Raw genomic sequence first — 22,021 nt, forward strand, 5'->3', positions numbered from 1 at the left:
GGCCATGCTGCCGCGACGCCCCACCACGATGTCCCGGCCACGCTGCCGCGACACGACACCCCGCCGCGCTGCCACAACGCCCCCGGCCATGCGGGCCGAGCGCTGCCTGCGCGTTAGAGGGGCTGCCCGGCCGGTCGCTCGGAGGCAAGCGCCGAACGCGAGCCCCCGCCCGCGGGCGCCGCGCTTACCCAGCAGCTCGGCCACGGCGCTGAAGGGCCGCGTGTGGCTGGCGCTGTTGCTCTGCAGGTAGCAGGGGCTCATCTGCAGGGACAGAGACGGCGGCGGTCAGCGCGGCGCGACGGCGGTCAGCGCGGCGCGGCGCGGCGCGGCCCGCACTTACGGTGCCGAGGCAGACGCCCTGCTCGGTGCCGGGCCGGCGGGACATAGCGGCGCCCTCCGCTGCCCGCCGCCTGCCACAAGATGGCAGCCCCCGCGCGGCGGCGGTGCCGCCGCCGTACGGCACGATGGCGGCTCCCATGCGGCCGCTCGGCCTCACGCAAGGCGGCTTCAAGCGCTAACGCCCCTCCTTGCGGCGCGACATGGCGGCGCCCGGCGCCGTACAACATGGCGGCGCCCCGCCGCGGCCTCCGCGGGAGGCGCCCTTTTGGCGGCCCTGCTCGCCCTCCAACGCACCCCTCCCGCCCGCGCCCCCCAGGCGGGGGTGAAGTGGGGGGGTCCATCGTACCACCCTTCCTCCTTCTCCAAATCCATCACTGACCCTCGTGGGCAATCCCCAGCTTCCCGCCCTGTTTGCKAGGGTCCCCTGAGGTACCGGGCGACAAGGGCCCGGCCAAGCTCGCAGCCAGAGCCGGGAGGCACGGCCACGGCCTCTCCGCAGGCCGCGAGCTCCCCRAAAACCGGACGCTGGTGCTCGAGGCCGGTGCTCTCCCTCTGGAGGAGGCAGGGTGGCTTTCTGGGGGGAAGGAGAGGAAGGAGCCCTTGGGACCTACCTGCGGCGCGCCCTCCTGCCCGGCCATGGCGGAAGGCTGTGCCGCAGGCTCGCGCTGCGGGCGCAGGGCGGCAGAACGCTCCCCATGGAGACGCACAATGGCTCCGCGGTGACRCCGGCTCCTCCGGACACAGCAGCCYGCAGCCCCTGTCCCAAACGGTCTCCAGGCATTTTGCATGCCACGTGTCCCTCAGGCCTCCCAGCTTTGAAAGGACAAAGTGTACCAGCACCAGGGCAAAGACGGTTTGCTCAGTGCCTGTGAGGGCTGGGCAAAGCCAAAGCCTTTCTTCTGTTTTGATTTTTCAGTTTGCCCCAAACCTGAAAGCTTTCCTCCCCAGTAGATCAAGTCTGTACACAGTGCAGTCCTGGCCAGCATCCAGGTCCATATCTGTGCTTTTTGTAATCTGTGCATTTACAAGAAGGACAACTGCAAAAAGAGTCAAGCAGATTGGAAGGGGATACGGTGTCAGGGAGAAACAGGGCTTTTCTTGGGAATGGTCACCTCTTCTCTGCATAGCTATATTTAAGACTGCAGAGGAAATCTGCAACTCAGTTCTGTTGGGAAAGCCTTGGTTCCCTCAATCAGCATCAACAAGAACTTGAACGCAGCTCTCCCGGAAATGGCAGAAAAATGTGGGAAGCATATGACATCAGCTTGCCCTGTTCACAAAGAGAGGTAGAACAGGTTATCAGATCAACCATGGCCTCTGCTGCAGTGGTTCCTTGTGAGAGCCACCATCCTCCAAGCTACAGGGCTTTTAAGACATCAAAATTGACAAATCAAGAAAAGGGGCAGCATTTCTCCCTTCTCTCAAAGCACTAACAGCAGCCTCACCAATCACTGCAACAGTAAGGAACTCCAGCTCCCAACACAGAGGCCAGGAACTGAACTCTACTGACACAATCCTGCATCATGAACGTGTAGCGCACTTGGCTCTAGAACTTGCACCGGACAAAGGCGAATAAACACATACTAAGAAAATACCATTTAAGTGCATTTATTCATACAGTTTCCTCTCTCCTCCTTTCCCACAAAGGGCTGAGAAGGCAGATACAGAAGTGTAGACCAGGAGGAAAAAGCCTGTATAYGCTAACAGTGCAAAGACAATGCTGGAACTGTACACAGATGGGCACACACAGCCCAGATCTCACACAACACTTAAAGATCCTCAGGTGCCCTCAAACCAGAGGCAAGCCATGCTCTACACTGGCAGAGGCCATATTCACCTCACTGTGAGCTTCCCCTCTGCCTCAGGCTAGGAAGGAGCTCTCTTCTCCCACATCACTCAAAGAGCCTTGTCCCTCACTCTCTCCCTTCCCCATTTGCAGATTTATAGACCTATGTGTTAGCTTCCAACAGTCCTTTACTGAACCAGTTCTGAGTTCCCAAGCCAAGGAGTTCCCATGGCCCATGCAAATCCACAAGGTCCCCAGATTATCCATCCTTTACTTGTCAGGGGGGCTCTCTCCAGTACAGAGGGAGGGGGTGTCAGCCTCTGACAAGTGCCCCTTGCTTTTTCCAAATTCGATAACCAGTGGCTTCCCCTGCAGTTTGTACCCATTCACCAGCTGCATTGCATTCTGTGCTGACTGAGTATCTGCAACAAGAAAGCAAAATGGGCTCAGGTTACATACAGGTCACCAGCCTCAACACAAACCTAGCAAGTTTTGGCACGGACACACATGATGTTGGCGTATACATTCCTGGCTCACGGACCCTCGATCATCATCTTGATTGAGCACCGAGATGTGACTGCACAGCCAGAGTGACAGTGAATACAACCCATAACAGATTGCATCTCCTGTGTCTTGACAGGCCTCTCAGTCCAGGGGAAAGATTGCAGGCATGATGCAAAGGCAATGGACTGAATTCACCTCTTGCTCCATGGAATATTGGCCATAGAGCATTGGAGCAGTGCCCTGTGGAGCAGAGGTGGCACCTTCAYGTGTCAGAGAAGACCTGTAAGGCACGAAGAAACAACTCACCGGGGAAGGTAATGAAAGCCTGACCCCTCATCCGACCACTCAGCAGGCGAAACTGGACTGGTGGGCTGTTCTCCTTCTGGAACCGAGCAAACAAGGACACTAGGTCCTTCATTGTCACTCGAGGGCCCAAGTTCTTCAAATACAGCACCTATTCCCAAGAGAGAGGGTCAGCTGGCCTGCACCATGCAAACAGATTAASTCTCAACTTAGTCCCAACCTATGCACCTCACACCGATGAATTAGTTCAACCCCTCTGTCACCCCAGAGTCTGTCCTTCCCCTTGACACTGACAGTGGAGTTAGAAAGACAGAGGTGGGTGCAGAGAGAGGCAGCACTGGACTTGAGGCATCATTGTGCTGTCTCTGTGCAAGTTGCTGACAGCACCAGTTACTTATAAAGCGTCACAAGCTCCAGGTACCAGTTAAACACAGTTTGAACAAAGCCATGGCTGGTMTCATATCTAGAGATTCCCTAGAGCCAGGAGAGACTGAAGTCTGAAGTGCAGCTATTTGCCAGACAAGGTGACTTCCTGCTGTGGTCAAAGGGCCCCTTCTCTTCCACAGCAGAGGCTGCTCCCTTTGGCAGGGAGGATCAAGCAGGCGCTCTCCAGACAACAGCCATTCAATAGCACAGAGGAAAAACTTTCGCAGAAAGGGCTTTAGGACATTTTAGCTAGGAAGATGAATACACCCTGGTTACAACTCAACATACCTTGCTGGGCTCCCCAGGATGGTAGGAGGCAAACCTGGGGATACTCCGGAGCTCTTCCTCTGAGAGCCGGTTCTTACAGATCTCTTCTTCCAGGACAAACTCCACAGGCTCTTTTATAGTCACAGGCCTTGGTGGGGACTGCTGGGGCTTTGCTGCAGGGAGGCTGGTACTTGTTTCCTGCTCTGCCTGCTCTCCCTGCTCTGGGAGCAATGTCTCCTCGAACACAGGCCCCTTTGGGGCCACAGAAGGGGGCAAGCATGGATCATTCTTTGTAGGCTGGAGCTCCTCAGGCAACTGCTTGCTCAGTAGCTCTTGATAAACAGTCTCCAGGTGAACCATGGGGTCCTTTTCATTTACTATCCTCTTCTGAGTGTCATCTAACCCACCATGGAGAAACATCATAAAGTTACTACCACCAACAACCTGGAAAATGAAGACTTCAGGAAGAAACAGACAGGACCCCAAAATCTCCCAAAACAAGAAAAGCCCTTTTCTAGGCAAACCTCCAGACACCTGCCATCTAGGACTTCCAGATTACTTAAAACAGGAAGAACAATTCCAACAGCCAGCAAGTATCATTATACTAACTCAGGACAGACCTGCAGAGAGGAGCAGCTCCACTAGTGCTTTGCAGAGAGCTCATTTTTCTGCAGATGATCTTATTAGCTTATCTGCAACCACATTTCAGCACAGTCTAGTAATTCCTTCCTCCTGTTCCTGCATGACCAGGATATACCATGCTGATTTAACTTGGTATTTTGCTTCCAGGGACATCATTAAATTAAATTAATGGATATAAAGAAGGTCAATATCAGGGATGTACCAATGACATTCCTTTACTGCATTTAATAGAAGCGAGGACAGAAATGAAACGGGCTTCTACCAGCCTCAACTTTGCTGCCTCTTGATTTTCCTAATTGCAGCAACACTGCTGTAACACCATAAGGGGGAGCAGGGACCAGAGGATGCTGGAGTCAGCTGTATGTTAAAGCTGGAACAGCATTAACCCAAATCAAAGCAGTGTTCTTCCTCAACTTCTTATCTATTTAACCCTGTCTTACACACAAAACCAGACAGGAGCTTCACTTTTGCATGTTCTCCAGCTAAAGCAAAGGGAGCAGTTTGCAACATTTCTGGGCAATGCTAGATTCTCCATTCAAAAGGTCACATTAAACCTCAGGCTAGGGGAGAGCACTGCTGGGGTGAGAGGTAGTATTACCCCATGGACAGTGCTGTCATCTGGGAATCAGCAATTAGGCTCTATTTCCACCTCTTGCTACTGATTTACTGAGGGGCCTTTAACAAGACACTTCTATTTGCTCTATGTCTTTGCTTCCCTCCCACTGCRAGACTTCTGTTAAGTTACGGAAGAACAGTATCTAGTCCTTCACAGCCCCCTTGTTTCACTCAGTGCAGCTCTGTCCTCAGTGAGAATCTCCAGGCTCTACAACACCAAAACATCAGCTGTTATTTCAGGTACTGCACTGGGCTGTGCAGTACTCACAGCACATCAATAAGATGCACAGCACAGCTCTCCAACCATAGGGATGGCTATATTAAAGTGGAAAGGAGTGTCTGAAGGGTTTATTTGCTCACACAAGAGAGGAAAAAGATCTCCTCCCACACAGTGCTAAAACAGAATGATGTCAACAGGGGCAGAAGTGCAGACAGAAACGTGTTGGACTCCCACACACCTCAGTTCTCCCATCTGGAGCAAAGGCAGGAACAGCCTCAGGCCCAGATACCTTGGTGGTAGAGCGCCCGGAGGAAGGAATGACGGTCTGTTCCCTGAAAGAGTGCATTTTCAATCTCCATCTCCCGCCGGCTCAGCTGCTTGCTGCCAGCAAACCTCTGGGGTAGAGAGAGTATGCGCTGACGCTCTTCCATCTTCTCCTGGATGGCATGGAGTCGGTCCTGCGTGGCCTCAGGGGCCGCTCCCAGTCCTGAGCCCTGGAAGACATGCACAGCTCTGCTCAGATGCAGCACATGTCTCCCTTCAGAGGCTTGGCTCACAGTCAAACTTCACATCCTCCAACTCTGGAGTGGGTACAGCCAGGAAGCATCCAAAGGGCATTTTTATTTTTCCCCATCAATCTTTTTCAGAATTCAGAGAACCCATTGTTGTCTGGGGCTGTAGGTGGATTTTATTTTCTCAAATTCCATTCTTTCATAATTACTGTGGCAGATCCCTCTGCCTCAGGCAAGAAATCAGGCTTTCTCCTGCCCCAGATCACAGTCTAACAGACATTTTCCCAAGGGTGTCTCTCCCTTCCCTCCTGACTGCATTGGCCTATATCTGCCCTGCTTTTATTCACCATTTCACAGCTTCCCTGGAGCACAAAAGGCTGTTTATATGGAAAAGCAATTCTAGGAAACCATTTGTAGCACCCTTGTTTTCAAAAGAGCTACAATTCAACAGCTGAAAATAAGAAAAGCCTGCACTGATAGCTTGCTGAGAGCTCCACAGGCAATCTGGAGTCCTCTTTGTCTCAGCTGATTCCTCTTCCATAGAATTTGTCACTTGGGGCCCTCCACATACGAAGTTGCACATCTCTGCTAGGCTGGAGCTTTTCTCTAAATATTATTCTACTTCCATGAGCTGCAGAAAATATATCCTAATGTCACTGACTCTTTCTATCAGAATAGTGTTTGCCATTGTACATTTTTATCTCTAAATTTCCCTAGACTGATTTTGTACCAAATCTAACAGATTGTGCTGTTGGCATTAATTTTCACCTCAAAGCAACACTACCCCCTCTCCTTAACCCAACCTGAATACAGGCTACACCAGAGCTGGGTTTGCATTCGAACACTGAGGTGATGACTTCAGTTGGAGAGACAAACCCATGATTACCACTGACTTACTGCTTCCTTCCACACAAAGCTACTGCTCAGCAAGAGGAGGCAGAGTCAGCTCAAGCCCTGTTCAAGCCTTCTGCTTTACCATATTGAGAGAAGGACACTCCAGAGCACTTAACACAGACTGACTACAACAGCCCTCAGTCTCTGAAAAGTGAAAGAAATAGGTAAAGGAAGGGAAAGGAGGAAGCTGCTTCCCTTGCCTGCTTTAGCACTGCTTTGCTGCAAACTGCACTCTTAAATGAGTATGTCACTCCAGTAACATACTTGGTCAAACAGCTCTGCACTGCTACCTACTGTTCCCTGACAAATCTGCAAGCCTTTGAGGAGCACATGCAAAATCTTCCTTACAAACAGCTATCCTAAGCCCGCCATGTAATCCAGGGAAAGGAGGTTTTGGTGCTTTGAAATGTTTCGTCCTTCCCCTCCTCCAGATTTTAATATCTTATTTCAGGGATATAAAAAGGCAAAATGATTTGCTAAAAATCATCAAGATGCTCTGTAACAGAGACAGGAATACAAGCAGGTCCTGCTGTGCTCCCAAGGACCACCTTTCTGGCTGGTGGCACAGACTCTTTAACCAAAGAAAACAGGCTAAAAGAAACATCTGATTCTGATGGTCTGAAGGCAAGAGATCACATGGAGTGGCTACCCTTACTCAAGGGATTATACAAGGCTTGAATTTTCCACAAAGGTGCCACAGGCTATGAGGCTGAAGAGACTCGTATGCATACAGGGGCCTCTCACCTTCTCTGTTGAAGCCCGGTTCTTCCAGAGCAGGATCTCCGAGTCCGAGAGCCCCAGTTCCCGGAGAGATGCAGTTTCTTTGTCGCTCTCCTGCAGGGCCTGGAACTGTGACAAGGTCAAAGCCCCCGCGGCCTCTTCCCCAAAAGGCTTGTAAAAAGCTGCAGGGGCAAAGCATCTCCGCTTCGATTTACACCTGTAACCCAAAGCAACAGAACAGTAGAAACTCCGTCGTGCTGAGAAACAGTGGGGAGTGGGAAGGAGTTGGCTTCTCCCAGTGACCCTTTGTCCTGCCCCATCTGGGCAGAGACTGGGTTTCTGAAACACAGCCCAACCACGCTCCCCAGATCCCTGCATGAGCCCTTACCTAAGCCTGCTTTTCTCCCAGGCAAGAGGCCTACTAGGTCAAAATAAATTGCTGCTGGCATTTGTCCCAGAAGATCAAGCGTGCTTATCTCCTACTGGAAACATCCAGGTAATAGATACTACAAAGGAAGGAGGATTTGTGCAGCTGTTTTTGCTTACGTGGCTCACTGCACAAAACACAGCTTTCTAGTTAGGATACCCTAGCACCCTAGGCTCTGCTGGCCAGATCAGGACTTACTGTTCAATAGAGACACTGGTATCAAGCTGGTGGTGAAGGAGGCTCTTCAGCTGCCTCTCTCCTTCTGTCTCCAAGTCTTCCAGGAGGAGGTCATCGCTGGACAGGCTGGTGTTGACTCTGGGGAAACACAAAAGCAACACAGTGGTGGTCAGTAAGGCAACAGGAAAAGAACACTCTCAACCCACTACCATTAGAGTCTCTCCACCTCCTTGACACTTTCTGGGGGGATTTAAAGAGGACAAGGAACCAGAACCAGATTGACCCAAAAAACTCCCACTAATGTTAACTAAAAAGCAAGCAGATTTACAGCTATTTTTAAGAACATTAGAAATACCTCAGAGAGTATTTTTATTATTGTTGTTTAATTACACAATCTTGTCATTTTTATTCATGTAGGGTTGTTTTCTGTTATCTAAATAAGCATTGCCTAGTTTCAAGTAACTCTACCCCCCCCAAAATAAATAAATAAATAAATAAATAAATCTACGTGAAAGAAGAAAGAAACCGGGAATTTTAGCAGCATCCGCTCCTAGGCTAAGTGTGCCCTTCCTGGGCAGGCCCAGCTCCACGCACAGACACCGCCTCCCGCTCGCCGCCCGGGACGAAACAAGCGCTGGCAGGAGCGTCTCCGCGTCTCACCGCCGGGCCGGGGGGAGCCGCTGCTTGCCCTCCCGGCGACCACCCTCCCGCGCACGGCGCGGAGCCGCGCCGTCGGCCTCGGRGCGGCAGGCGAAACCGCAGCCCCTCCGGGTGGCTGTTACGAGCCGCCGGCCCGGGCCAAGCAGCTGCGCTACCGCGGAGGCCTCGCAGCCGCCCCGGCTCCCCCCGCAACGCGCGGCTCGGGGCCTCCCCGCTGACAGGATGCGGCCGTTTAACCCCAGCTGGGCGTGGAGGCCCCGCGGCGCCCGCCCCACGGCAGCGCCGCGGCCCCCGCGCGCCCCTCACCTGCGCATGGCCGCGGCCCCCGCTGCGCCTCCAACTCCCAGCAGCGCCCGCGAGCGGCGCTCCGCCCGGCGGCGGGGGCGGCCGCCGCGGGGGCTGCCGGGACACGTAGTGCGGGCGGGAGCGGCGCGACGGGCGGGCCCACTGCGCCATCTGCTCCCGCCTCAGCCCTTCGCGTCCGCTACGCGCCGAGGGGCAACGGCCGGAACACGGACGGAGCCGGTCCTCCTTTCCTCAGAGCGAGCAGGAGGGTCGCACCCCGGAGGAAGGGAGGTAAAGAACACGCAAGGAAGTTCACGCCATTAAAAACCAGCGAAGTACTGTAGTAACCAGGCCCTCTCCCCCTTTTCCAGGGGACAAGACATAGGACAAATCGGAGCAAGGATAAACAAAGACATTCGCATCCTTTCACAGCATTCAGAATCAAGTACTAGCATAGTTCTGCTAAAAAAGGGTTATTTTCCTGTATTAGTAAAAAGATACGGGAATGTGCATTAAAATAACATTTTAATTAAAAAATGACATTACTATATCCTTTAAAGTCTTCAGAGATTGTTCACTGCATTCTTTCTCATACCTTGTGGAAAAACAAGCTCCACAACCCACCACAACATATGTACCATTTTTCTACTTGCACATCTAATATTTTTCAACTCACAAATTCTGCTTACGTGCAGGTGCTTTGGAAACACTGGAAGGTACAAGCACAGAAAAGGTTTATTGACAAAACAGGAAAAAGCCCCACTTTCAGAACTGGAAGCATACGCAGTTTAAACACATTTATGCCAGCATGCAGATACTGAGCATCTGCAGTTGTCAGACTTCTACACCCCTTGGCAGGACACCTGTTCAAACCTTCTCATAAGAACCTGAATATAAGCTTAAATATTTTCAATCAGAACCTCGTAATTTGCATTTAAGCATAACAGAACTGGAGAGCTCAGCTGTGAAGTCACATAGGACTTAAATCCCTTAAAGGCATGCATTTATAAAGATTAAAGGACAAAAGCACATACTTTCAGCACAAATTTTATGCAGTCGCTCAGACTGGACTCACTAAATTCCAGTATGACACTGCAAAGACTAGCCAAAAAGAAAAAAAAAAGCAAACTTTATTGAAATAAAAAACAAAAACACAAATCCAGATCACAATTTTAAATCCAGGTCTGCAAACTGTTTTCTATGTAGATGGGACTTCAGGTTAGAATATTAACACCACTGAGTCTTTTAGTCAAATGCGATTCTAAAACTGCGCTCTTGCTCCTTGCGGCGGCTCTCACAAACCTTTGTCACCTCTTCTACCTTTCTCTGCAACAGGGCTGGGGGAAGGAAAGAAAAAAGTGACCCATTAGCCTAGAATAMAACCTTGCACAGTTTAGCCTGCAGAAGGAAAACATATTTTTGATTTTGAAATTAGTTCAGGTTTGACACTGCATAGGGAAAGTAGAAAACTCCACAAAAAACAGTTAGATCTCCAAGAAATAGAAGATTGTTCTAAGTGTTATGTGGCACTCAGGGACTAGCAAGCAGATTCAGAAGAGCCCTGGAACATGCCATGACACTGCCAAGCCGGTTTCAGGCTATTGTAGTTTCAGCACACAGCTTAAGGTAACAAAGCAAACCCTTCCTCAACAGTAACTGTAGCTGGCCTTCGACTTCAGAAAAATTGCTATGTTGAAGTTCTTCCTACTGACCTCATGCTAAACTAGTTTAAAATTTTGCAAGTTACCAGTTAACTACAACCTATTAGAAGCCTGCATTCTTTCTTGCAGAACATCACCATTATAACAACCTTTTAACTGTCAATATATAAAAGTGCAATCACAACAAAAAGCTGATCACTTGCAGGCACATTACAGATCACATTACCTGCAGAGCACTGATTTGGCAATATATAGGTAAATGGTTAACAACTTTAACTACCATAACCTTTGCAATACACAGAGTTTTTGGCATTAACTAATTTAATTTCATGGAACCTTATTAGATGTTAATCAACATGTCTGCAGCATTACAACAATCTGCAGCTTGGAGATATTCCAGTTTAAGTTTTATTCCATAGTATGCCAAACCCAGAATCTTCCAGTAACATATGAAATATACCTACCTACTTTTCATTTTGTCAGTTTTCAAAGATTCACCAYACAAGTGATTGACATAAAATAAATCTGCTTCACTATCTCATATCTAATCCTGTTCAATTCATAACTTGGGTACAACTAAGAAAGTAACTGGTTGAGGCAAAACTTAAGGAGCCCTCATCCAAATCCACCCTTCACTGTGGCCATCTTATGAAAGGAGCAGTATCATGCATCTGTTCAGCAAACCCATTTAATTGGTTTGGCACAAGAAAAGCTGAACAAAAATTAACAACTTGATTAMGGTGCTAAAGTTGCACAAAATTCTTAGAAGTCTGACAAATTAATAGTCAAATAGAGATGAATGCTTAGAAAAAGCTCATTTGCTTTTGTGAAACAGCCCTGGAGGTATCTCAYAGGAAACAATTTGTATCATTATGTACAGTGCAGATATATTTTAAGATCAGGTGTTAAAAATGCATCCTTCCCAGGCCTTCTTGTTAAATTACAAATGGCAACAGCTATTTTGGTTACTTCAGAATCGCATGTTCTTTTGCGATGTACCATTTAAGTACATATAACAGGAATTCTTCTCCTTGCCAAGAACTCCATAGATACGAGTCACATGAATCATTATTGTAAAAAGCTATGCAGTTTGAGATTTATTGCTTCTTTCTTATCTGAAGGGCTTCCTCYACCACACTGAAGCTGAACCATTTAAGTACAGTTCCTAGTAAAGATAATAACTATTGACTTGCAAAAAAAATTACTTCTAGCACAAAATGACCGGCAAAACTTCTCCCTTCCAGTAAGTTTTTAAAAGAGAGAAGTTAACCTGTAAAGATTGCCATCCTCAACTTCATTCTGTAAGTAAAGCCAGAATTCTGATGCCACAGGAAACATACCAACATCAATTTCAAGATGAAATGCATGCTTAGTATACATAAGTTAGCATAGATCTTCTAGAAAACACCAAATTTAATCCTGACATAAACCAGTATCATTAAAAATATATATATATACACACATATATATATGATGGAAGTGTGCCTACTTTCATCCAAGATAAGTTACTGATGCGAGCACTTTGACAGTACTGCAACCAGATGGCTGCAATTCAGCACTGTGAGAGCAGCACCACTATAGTCAACAGTGCTCCCTTGTGGCTGCTAACATCAGTTAAAAATAGAAAAACAATTTTTGAGTATCTGACAAAGGGAGAATTCCTATCAGAAAAGCAGAGGGAAGAGGGACAGYTCACTGTTTTTAAAAATGTTGAGCTCTGGAAGCACCCAGGTATACTACTGAATCTAAGACAAGAAACAATAGTAACTGCACTACCAATTTTCCACTATGAAACGCAGCTTCTGGTCTGCATTACCTTTTCAAGTTATTACTACTGTAATACACTTTCACTCAATTACTGCACTTGCAGACATACGGTGTTCAGAATATTACCTGAGCTTGCCTTTCCTACAGTTTGCAGCAAATGGTTAACATTAACACCCCCCACAGCCAAAATCTAACTTTCATATTCCAAAGGGAAACACAGGAACATTTCAGAAGGTTACACATTTAACTGTATTTTGATAGAAGAAACAACAAGGTTCAAGTGCTCTGCTTTACACTGATGCATTTCAAACAGTGTGTCTTGTGAAATATTAGTAGTGTACCAGGAATTACTTCTCAGCAGCACACCTATATAGATCAGGAGATTTCAAGCAAGGAAGCAACAAGTATACTTTGAAGCAAGAGGGAAGAGATTCTTCGGTAATCTTCAGAATTCATTATGTTCAAGAAACATTTCCACATGAGCATGCAAACACAACATAGTTCATATTTTTAGGAATAAAAGGCTGCATGAAGACTCTCACCTGAGTTCTGGTCAATCCACTGCAATGAATCCATATGTGCATTCAAAATTTTACAGATCTGCTGAAGCTGAAGAGAAACAGAGGGTGCAAGGTATTTGTTACAGTACATAAAACCCAAGAGTGGCAAAAACCAGCCTGTCCCTGCACCTTGAAACATGAAGCTGTCTGATTTCCCATATGTACAGCTTCACTAGCAGTTATTTTCCCAAAGTCTGTACAGCAGCTATGCTACATTGCAAGAAAGGAGATTTGTTTGGAGTATATCCCTGTGGCTTGGTCTGAGTCAAATTCAGACCTAGATGCACACATTAATCATACTAGTCTCCAAATAGCAAGAATAAAACTGAATGAGAAAAAAAAAAGTCTGCAATAATCTATTGAATAAAGGGATTTTTCCAGGGAAAAAGAAACATTTATGCTCCATGAGTGTTAAATAGTTGTTAATAATCTTCTTTTCACTGTCAAAAAAAAAAAAAAAAAAAAAAAAAAAAAAAAGAAAAAAAAAAAAGAAAAGAAAAGAAAAAGAATATAAGATCAATTTAATATGTAATAAAAATATGTAATAAAGAGCTCATAATTCAAATCTCATTTTCTTCAGGACAAATGCAAATGTACTAGTAGGAAATGTTTTGGAGGCACTTCAGAGTTTTGATCTTGCAGCCTTCTCTGCATCTTCCTTTTGGCAAGTTCTGTACAAAATGCAGTAGCTGTTGCTGTTTTTTTTTTTAAAAAAAATTGCTATCTAGATAAGAAGTAAACAAGAAAAACAGCTGGAGTTCACACTAGAATGAGATATTCTTGAAATTAACATATATTCCAGAGTAATTTTATGACAGGCTGGCTTGTTTTGTGGTAGAATGACTTGCCAGAAGAGAACTGGCTTAAGGATACAACAAAATACTCTTCCATCGTTGAAACCACAAGCAGGAAAGTATCCACAAATGGACAGGTGAAGGGTTAGAACTGTTAGTATCTTCTGTCTCTCTTTATCAACATGCAAATAGAGCTTGGACTTACTGGGTCACTAGTGTCTGCTGGGCCTCCTGATGTATTCAAGTGCTCAATGATGTCCTTGAGATCTTGTGCCATACGCTTTAACTGAGCATCTATGTTTTCAGCCAGTTTATATCTGCAAAATGCATAGGAACCAAGGTCAGAATATTCACAGTGCACCTCAGAAGACCTGCTGCTCCCAGTTGTAGTATCTTCAGGTAATAAAAATTATCACCCATGCCTTTCAACCAAAACATGGCAGATACAYGGGAACTGCACAATGACAGGCATTCTATTACACAGATTAGATGACACCTAATGTCTTTGCTCTCGTGATAATCTATGGAGAYAAATGTGCAATATTACTGAGGGCTTTCTGGAAGGTTAATGCCAGAATTAAACAAGATTCTTCAAGATTCATGCCTCTTGAACCAAACACTTCATCCTGCTAAGATTCAGTACTTTAACAGGCTTACAAGGATGCTTGAGCTGCAGAGGACTTTCTGCTCTCATCACTTCTGTAATTAATCACTTTTTAAAATAAATTATGCCAAAACTAGTAAACTTTTGGAAAAGAACTAGTTAGATCCACATTGAAAGAGCTTTTCATACTGATTAAAGGAGCTTACAGTTGCCACTTCCCTCATTTCTAATGGGCAAAATGTAAACTGTAATGCATAAAACAGGATTACAGATGTGAAAGAGGCTTGGTTGATACTGATAGTTCAATATTTATTGTTCAGTATTGTCATGCATCCTAACTCTACTTCTGATTGAACACCACCCAGTCTGCTTATCACATGTTCACAGCAGATTTCTTACGTTCTTTCCCTTTCTTCATCTGCATGCTGCAAGTAGATAGTTCCACTCTGTTCCTTCACAGACTCCTCCAGAGGAGTCAACAAGTCTTCCAGCTCTTTCTGCTGTGACAGAATAAAATCTAGTTCCTGATCCAATCTGAAAAGAAAAGAAACATTAGCACTGAACATAACTTAGATCAGGTTTAGATGTGGTATACATTCTAGGACTTCTACACAAAAAGATGCAAATAAAACCATCTCAATGGCCATAGTTTACCTTTTTTGATCAAGCTTCACTTTTTCTACTTCTCTGTGCAATGAAGTAATCTAGAAACAAAATACATTTAATAATGATAAGGAAATTCAGAGATCATCTGGTAAAGGCATGGAAGAACTGAGGAAACAAGTACTATGCAAATATTTACTAGAAACAGGGAATAGATATGCTTGTAGACCAGAAAATATTTAATAAAACTTTGACTCAAAGCTCAACTCTAAGATAACTTGTTCATATAACTCAAAACAGATTTTAAAGCTTTGATGCCTAAAAATCAAGACAGACATATTGTTAGGTTTTTAAAGTATCCAAATATATTAGACAGTCTATCTTTAGAAAACAGAGATCCACTAGATGGCTTGCTGCATCTGTAACACTTTATCTTTTAAAAATTTAAGTTAAAAAAAAAATCAAGTTATACCAGACATCACCTTACCTTTTCTCCATTCTCTATCAATGTCCGATCCCAGGCATTAACTTGCGTAGCTTGATGAAGGAAGTGTTTCTCTTGATCTTCGAGTTCTAGACTCCACTTGTTTATCAAGCTCTCAAGCTGGGCATAAGTCATCACTGGAGGTGCGCTGAGAAGCAGCACAAGACAGTACAGAGCACAAGATCAAAAGTCAAGGTATAAATGCAACTAACAGCACCCATTTCCCCTTCCTCCAGACRCTAGTATTAAGAGAGCTATTGCCCAGATCAAAAATAGTTACAGAAAACCCACTCACCTGGTTGTTGCTGTGGTTATTGTAGCTGTAGAAGTCACAGCTCCAATGGTACCAGTGGTAGTTAATGGCTTAAGATTCAAAGCAAAGCTTACGCCAGGAGCAGAGGAAGAGCCTGAAGGAAAAGACTAATATTAAACAACTAAAGAGGACATCTAACAGATCAAGAACAGATCCAATTTACAACTAACTTCAATGCTGTATTATGTCAAGTCTATGTCCCTTCTAACAAAAAGGGAACCCCATTTGAGATAAGCAGGGAATGAGGCACATCTTGACACCAATAGCAATGGACTATAAATACCTGCCAACACCTCCAGTAGAATGTGGGATTATCAGCCTGTATATGTCCTGGGCATTATTCAAACAAATACAACCCCTAGTTATTTTAATACTAGACCTCATAGGTCTACCAGCACACCCAGTTCCTGCCTTGCATGATTGCTGCTACAGTGCTTTTTGCAGAATAATTTCTAAGTTTTTTTGCAAAGGTAAAGAACATCTCAGTACTGTCAGCCAGTCATGCAGTACTTCTATCCATTGATCTCAAGTTCTTCACAGTCACTCCAGAAACAAGCCTTACGAAGTTCCTGACAGCTGAGCAGCACCCATGTTACAACACTGAAAACATAAGTTCAGCGAGAAAAGGATGCTTAGTCCTGCTTCCCAACACTATTTAACAGCAGTTTGCTGTCAGTTTTCACATGAAGGTTGACATTTAAATACTACACTTCTCTGCATTTTTAGTGAAATCCTACACTCTAAGACTTACAATATCGAAGAAACAACAGAATGGAAACAGGGGGAAGAGACACAGCTCTGCCTAACACTCCCACAAGTCTTTGACCTCTCTCTTCCATCATAAAGGCATCTCTCCCTAGCCTCTTAAATCAATTCTACAACTTCATAGGAGGGCTAGTGTAGKATCTAATCTGTTTTACTTTACTTACTCCAAACCAGAACAGAGCCCTAAAGGTCCTCACTCAAGGTCTTTTACTATGGACATAGACTTAGAAGTTGTAACTGAATTCAGGGGGTGAAAAAGATCAAAACCAAACAAATACTTTGCTGTTTTCAATTACTGGAGGGAATTAGAAGTTATCACTGCTGTGTTGCTACATCAGCATGGCCCTTTATTACTACAGAACACTGAATTCAGTGTTTATTTACAGCATGTAGTTCTTACTAGTCACAGTGCTTGTTGCTGCAGCTGTTGTCCCAGGAACTTTTAATCCAAATCCAAGAGTTCCAAGAGTGGCTGTACCAGTGGAAGTGGCACCCACTGTAAACAGAAAACAGGAGTTTGAGTACCCCATTACATAAGGGTTCCCTTTGAAAAGTTATGCTCTTCCCTGCCTGTCCATTCATCTCCCCCTGATCTTTGTTTGCATTAGCAGTGATTGCTGTTTGGTGAGGGAACATCCCAGCACTACATGAAGAAAAAAAAATAATGAAACTATAAAATAGCCAGAGTGCTCTGTGATCCTTTCAGGAAATTCTGTTAACTCAGGTGCCAAGCTACCACCATTTCTCTTCACTTATTTTGAAGCATCCAACATTTAACTGTTATCAACTGCTACAATAAGCAGAAGATACTGGATGCTGGCAGGTATTTGAAGGATGAACTTCTCAGATATGAACAAACATGTTAAGAGTGGCCTGCATGAGTCTATTTGTTAAAGTAATACAATTTAACATGCTATAAAAAGCATGCTGTCAATTCTTTATTGCCAGGAAGCAGTTTACGTATTATCATCTAAGCATAATGGTTCAAAAATCTTCACACACTGAGAATGCTTGAAGGCTTAAAAGCAGTCTTAAACATCTAACTTTTCAGAGTTGGGTGTAAGACAGTATTATGGTATGGAATAATTAGGTAACAGCTCTGGTAAAGCTTTTTTTTTTTTGCCATTTACTATAGCTAACCTCCAAAATCAAGCTAAAGTGTTTCATCTCATGAGCTTGGCAAAAGATAGAAACATCTCATTACAGGCTGGAAACAAGAGCTATTAGAACTCCAGTCAAGCCCTGTCTACTATCTAAAGTTATAAGATAAAGTATTTCCTGTCATGAAAATAACCTTGCAAGGGGAAACATGCTTGTTACTGCCAGAAAACTTTCACATATACAGCTGTGTGAATATCTGGCTTTACCACACTGCATCTCYACTTCCACAGGCCACTCCATTCTTAAAGACAGACTGTGAACACTTAAGAGTCAACATTTGTTAATGCAGATGCAGCCAGACTCATAGCACCGCCTGGCACAAAGCTAATATACCACTAGAAAGCTCAGCTGTGGTGTTATTATCCTCAAAGGAAGGAGAAAAAAACAAAACAAAACAAAACACACAGCTACAATTGCCACTCTGCCTACCCACTCTGAAATTAAATATGCTTTGTTTTGGACAAAGCCTTCCATAATTCACTAAAGAAAGTTTGCTATGAAACAAGAGGAAAAGTGACAAACATCAAGGACAGTTGACTATTTTAATTGCCCTAAAAGAGCATCTGAAGCTTTATTACCAACAGATACCACAAAGTGTTCTCATCAATTATTCTTCCAGTGTATAAATTCTGTATATTATGACTTACGTGAGAGGCCTGTGGTGGTGGATGTCGTTGGTGCTGAGGAACTTGCTATAGATGCAAACAGTGTAGGCCCAGTTGAACCAAGAAGGGAAGTTGTGGTGGTAGCAGCAGTCGTAGAAGCTGTGGATGTTACTAGAAACAGAATAGTTAAGTTTCATATAAGCAGATCCTTGTCAAGCTCTAACACATTTCAGAAGAACCAAATTGAGACTTGCATCTCTTTTTTTTTTTTTTTGGCATGCAAGAGAATTCTGAACTTTCTTGTATTCTTCCTCTAGTCTCTCTCTTTTCCTATGTACCCTTTGCACTTGCTTGTGCTTCTGTTCCACAATGCCCTGCAAAAAAACTACAGAACACAATTCTGCACACAGGATAGTACAAGATCTAGTACATTAAATAGGACAGTTCGGTGAACTTTCACAGATTACTGATGCCACTGTAAATTCACACTAATAAACATATCCAGCCCCTTYTCCAAACTCCAGAAGACAGAACTAGAAATGAGAAGGTCAGGAGGTTCTCTATACTTTGAATCATTATTTCCTAAATCATCTCATACCTCCCAGTTTGGCTCCAAAGGACAGAGTGGGTGCCTGGCTTGCACTATTGGTCAGCGTTCCTGTGGGTGCACTAGTGGCTGCTGTTGAAGTCAATGATCCAAAGTTTAGACCTGGAACAAGTAGCAGCATAAATAAAAAATTCAAGAAAAGATGAACCTGTTGCTATGGAGAAACTGATGACTGCATTATTCAAGTTGGAGATAAGAATATCTCTTAGGAAGATATTAATTTCAATTTAACAAATATTTCTGCAGTTTCAAGAAAATTAACTAGAGCTAACAAGTTCCTTTGTTGTACGAAAATCTTTAAAGAACAATTCTAATACAGATTCACAGATTAAGAAGAATTCTAACTTCAGCCCTCACACTGCAACGATACTTCCTGAGAACTGTACTATCACCAATACACATATTTGAAGGTTGGAGCCTGAGTTTTTGCTGGACTCTGAAGAAACAGACAGGTTTGTTGCCGGAGTGCAGCAGCAGCTCAGCATCCTGGGCAGAGCACTCCCCTTCCTCACYACTCCCAACCATGCCTCTATATCCCTCAAATCCACCAAAAGCTTTACTCAAGCACTTCAAATGCAACTCTGACACTTCTGTTCAGTGGCAGAATTATTTCAGCCTCRGACTCCAACCCCTTAAGTAATACTTTTAAACACCACTCAGCTTTGGAATCCCTATTTATAATGCTCAAGCTCCACCTCCAACAGCATAAAAAGTACTGACAGCAAAGCCATTCAAAATCCTGCAAGGCACATTCAAACATCAGTATCCCACTTATCTCTGCAGTTACTTTCCTTCTATACCATTTTACACTGTACTTGTCTTTTATGACCKTCACAGTTTCAACTTCACACATACACAGTCACAAAAAGACTGACCATTCAGAATTTAAGGATTTACAGGTTACTTCATTTCAGTGTTAACTTCAAATATAAGAAACAGCTAAACAAAAATGCTGTTCTGAGAAACTTCCCACATAAACAGATGCCTTGTTTCATCAGACTGACCTAGCCAGGTGGCAAACTCACTAATTCATTTAGACATGCATACAAACTCTACCAACTGTTGCAACATTAAAAAACAAATGGATACAGACATACTTGCTTGCCTAATGAGTGCACTTGTGTGCAGAACTGCACACACCAGCCCCAGGTGCCCTCCAGGTCAGCAGGCTTTCTGATTACAGCCCCCATTTCCAGCCCAGGTACTCACCTGAGGACTGTCCCCCAAGGCTGAAGGCAGTTGCTGGCTGTGTTGTTGCTCCTAGGGTGGCAGTAGTGGTGGAAGCAGCAGGCRCTGTTCCAAAGGTCAACCCCGTGGGTGCTGCTTGCGGGGTTGCATTGCTTACAGTGCTGATATTGAAGCTGGGTGTTCCTGTCTGAGTTGTACTACCACTGGAAAAATTAAACCCTCCAGTTGTCCCAGACTGAGTGGTAGTAGTGGTGGTGGTGGTGGTAGTGGTACCAGCAGAGCCAAATACAAAGCCAGATGGGGCTGCTATTTGACTTGAGGGCACACTAGCTGGTACAGAGCCACCAAACCCAAAGCCTCCTGTGATACCTGTAGCTTGAGTTGTGCCACTGCCTCCCAAGTTTAATTTGGGTGCATTTCCCCTAGGGAAAAAAAAATAAAAGTAATCCATTTGAGACATATCCAGTGAACTGCTAAGAATCAGCTTTCCTAGAGTATTTGCTGACAGCAAAAGACACTTAATTTCAAAGAGATGTGCACTTCAGGTTCATATTTCAAGCTAACTGCCATCTAGTTTTGGTACAGATTGTATTAGAATTCTTATCATATAGACCATCAAGTCCACTTTTACTGACTCCTCCTTAATTACCTCCTCCCATCAAGGTACTCCAAAACATTTATGGTGATGTGAATGGAACAGCTTCTTCTCTCAGATCTTGTCTGTGACAAGACTGTGACATTCTTGTCACCGCCTCTGCTTCAAACTAACACAAGACTTTTTTCCAGCTACCTTCCCACTGCTAGTCTCCATCCAACTCCCTTTCCACTTCTCTTACATGGAGACTTTTTTTTTTAATTTAACAAACAAACTACAATGATGACAAAAGGCCTTCCTGAGTAGCAGCAGCTGCATATTTGGCAGAATAAAAAAGCATAAGCTAGGAAAGAAACTGTATTTTTTGAAAGAGTTTCTTTTTCATTATTTGCCATTAATATAATTATCTCAAGTACCCTTCTTAGAAATGGCACTATTCTAAAGTAAATTCTTATTCTATTCTTATACTAAAGTAAGAGATAAACCTGAAAAAAAAGGTCAATAATCCAGTTATCTACCATTCTCTAGTCTCTTCCCTTTCCCAGCCAAAAGCCAGATGACATTGTAAAATCACAGTTCACACCTATGCAACATCTCCTTTTCAATGCTATCAATAAGATGTTGGTTCTTGGCAACCTTCACTCTACTCCTATTAACATTACCACTGCTTGGGCAAAATCAGAGCAAGCAGAATCTCCCTGGGCTGTTTTAATCACACTTTTCTACTTCAAAAGGGAAAAYGTGTGAAGGAACAAATGATTCTACAAATTCCCATTCCAAAGCTTATGGCCTCCTGAAAGGACTGAATAGTCCTGCTTAGGTAAAGGCAGATTTTGAACACCAAGTTTTGACCACAGCAGGAAAGACATGTAAGATCTCAAATTCTTTCTTCTTCCCCTTCATTCAACCAGCACAGACTCCCGTTTCAGAAGCAGCAACATGAACATAAAGCTTTCAGCAACATAATAAATTACAGAATTGATTGTTCTTAATATCCCATGGAAAAGTGAATGGGGGGAAGAAGAYGCCTCGTTAAATGCCTTTTTGAGTGTGCTGCACCGCAGCGTGGATTCTCAGCAGCGGGCTCGCTCGGTTCTGAGGTGCTTTCCAGAACGCTCCCGAAGCGCAGCACCCCCGCCCCGGGGCGGCGAGCGCGGGGCCGCGGCACTCACCCCAGCGAGAACACGGCGCCGGCCGGAGCCGCCGTGGCGGCGGGCTGCGCGCCGAAGCTGAAGGCGGCGGGCTGCGCGGTGGTGGCCGGCGTGCTGAGGGAGAAGAGCCCCGCCGGCTGGCTGCTGGCGGGCGCCTGCGCCGCCGTCCCGAAGCTGAAGCCCCCCGAGGCGGCAGAGGAGGTGGAGAAGGAGAAGCCGGTCGCGGCCGTGGTGGCGGCGGCGGCCGTCTTCGGTGTGCCGAAGGTGAAGCCGCCTCCCGCCGCGCCCGACCCGAAGCTGAACTGGTTCATGGCTGCCGGCGGCCTGCGAGAGAAAGGGCCGCGCCGCCCTCAGGCCTCGGAAGGCCGGCGGCGCCCCACGGCCCG

The 22,021-nt window shown here is 45.2% G+C and overlaps 3 protein-coding genes across 5 annotated transcripts in view; all 3 read right to left on the reverse strand.

Annotated features, from left to right (window-relative positions):
* Positions 1-1,088, reverse strand: part of MORC4 (MORC family CW-type zinc finger 4) — a 16,422-nt gene extending 15,334 nt beyond the window's left edge. For 2 of the 3 annotated variants that reach the window (XM_085319578.1, XM_085319580.1), the window contains exons 1-2: positions 341-422; positions 189-261 (exon numbers count right to left, since the gene is read on the reverse strand). In XM_085319578.1, coding sequence (XP_085175704.1) covers positions 189-261; positions 341-385 — 118 coding nt within the window. In that variant the 5' untranslated portion in view covers positions 386-422. Of the gene's footprint in view, positions 1-188; positions 262-340; positions 423-950 lie in introns of those variants that run through there. The other variant, XM_085319579.1, reaches the window with a different exon arrangement.
* An 843-nt stretch (positions 1,089-1,931) lies between these two features.
* On the reverse strand, positions 1,932-8,848 carry RBM41 (RNA binding motif protein 41). The gene is made up of 7 exons (XM_085319635.1): positions 8,799-8,848; positions 7,854-7,970; positions 7,253-7,445; positions 5,392-5,596; positions 3,647-4,023; positions 2,936-3,083; positions 1,932-2,547 (listed from the first exon to the last, which is right to left on the reverse strand). Exons 1-7 carry the CDS (start codon positions 8,804-8,806, stop codon positions 2,396-2,398), a joined length of 1,200 nt encoding a protein of 399 aa, XP_085175761.1. The 5' UTR covers positions 8,807-8,848; the 3' UTR covers positions 1,932-2,395.
* A 646-nt stretch (positions 8,849-9,494) lies between these two features.
* On the reverse strand, positions 9,495-21,988 carry LOC146587411 (nuclear pore glycoprotein p62-like). The gene is made up of 12 exons (XM_085319609.1): positions 21,657-21,988; positions 19,911-20,311; positions 18,693-18,803; positions 18,137-18,265; positions 16,729-16,824; positions 15,546-15,657; positions 15,254-15,398; positions 14,818-14,867; positions 14,563-14,697; positions 13,765-13,876; positions 12,748-12,814; positions 9,495-10,114 (listed from the first exon to the last, which is right to left on the reverse strand). The coding sequence occupies exons 1-12, from the start codon at positions 21,944-21,946 to the stop codon at positions 10,023-10,025; spliced, it is 1,740 nt and encodes a 579-aa protein (XP_085175735.1). The 5' UTR covers positions 21,947-21,988; the 3' UTR covers positions 9,495-10,022.
* Between the last annotated feature and the right edge of the window lie 33 nt (positions 21,989-22,021).

This window comes from Rhea americana, unplaced genomic scaffold, assembly GCF_003343005.1.
Source record: "Rhea americana isolate MKP2758 unplaced genomic scaffold, rheAme1 scaffold_6, whole genome shotgun sequence".
NCBI classification, from domain to species: Eukaryota; Metazoa; Chordata; class Aves; order Rheiformes; family Rheidae; genus Rhea; species Rhea americana.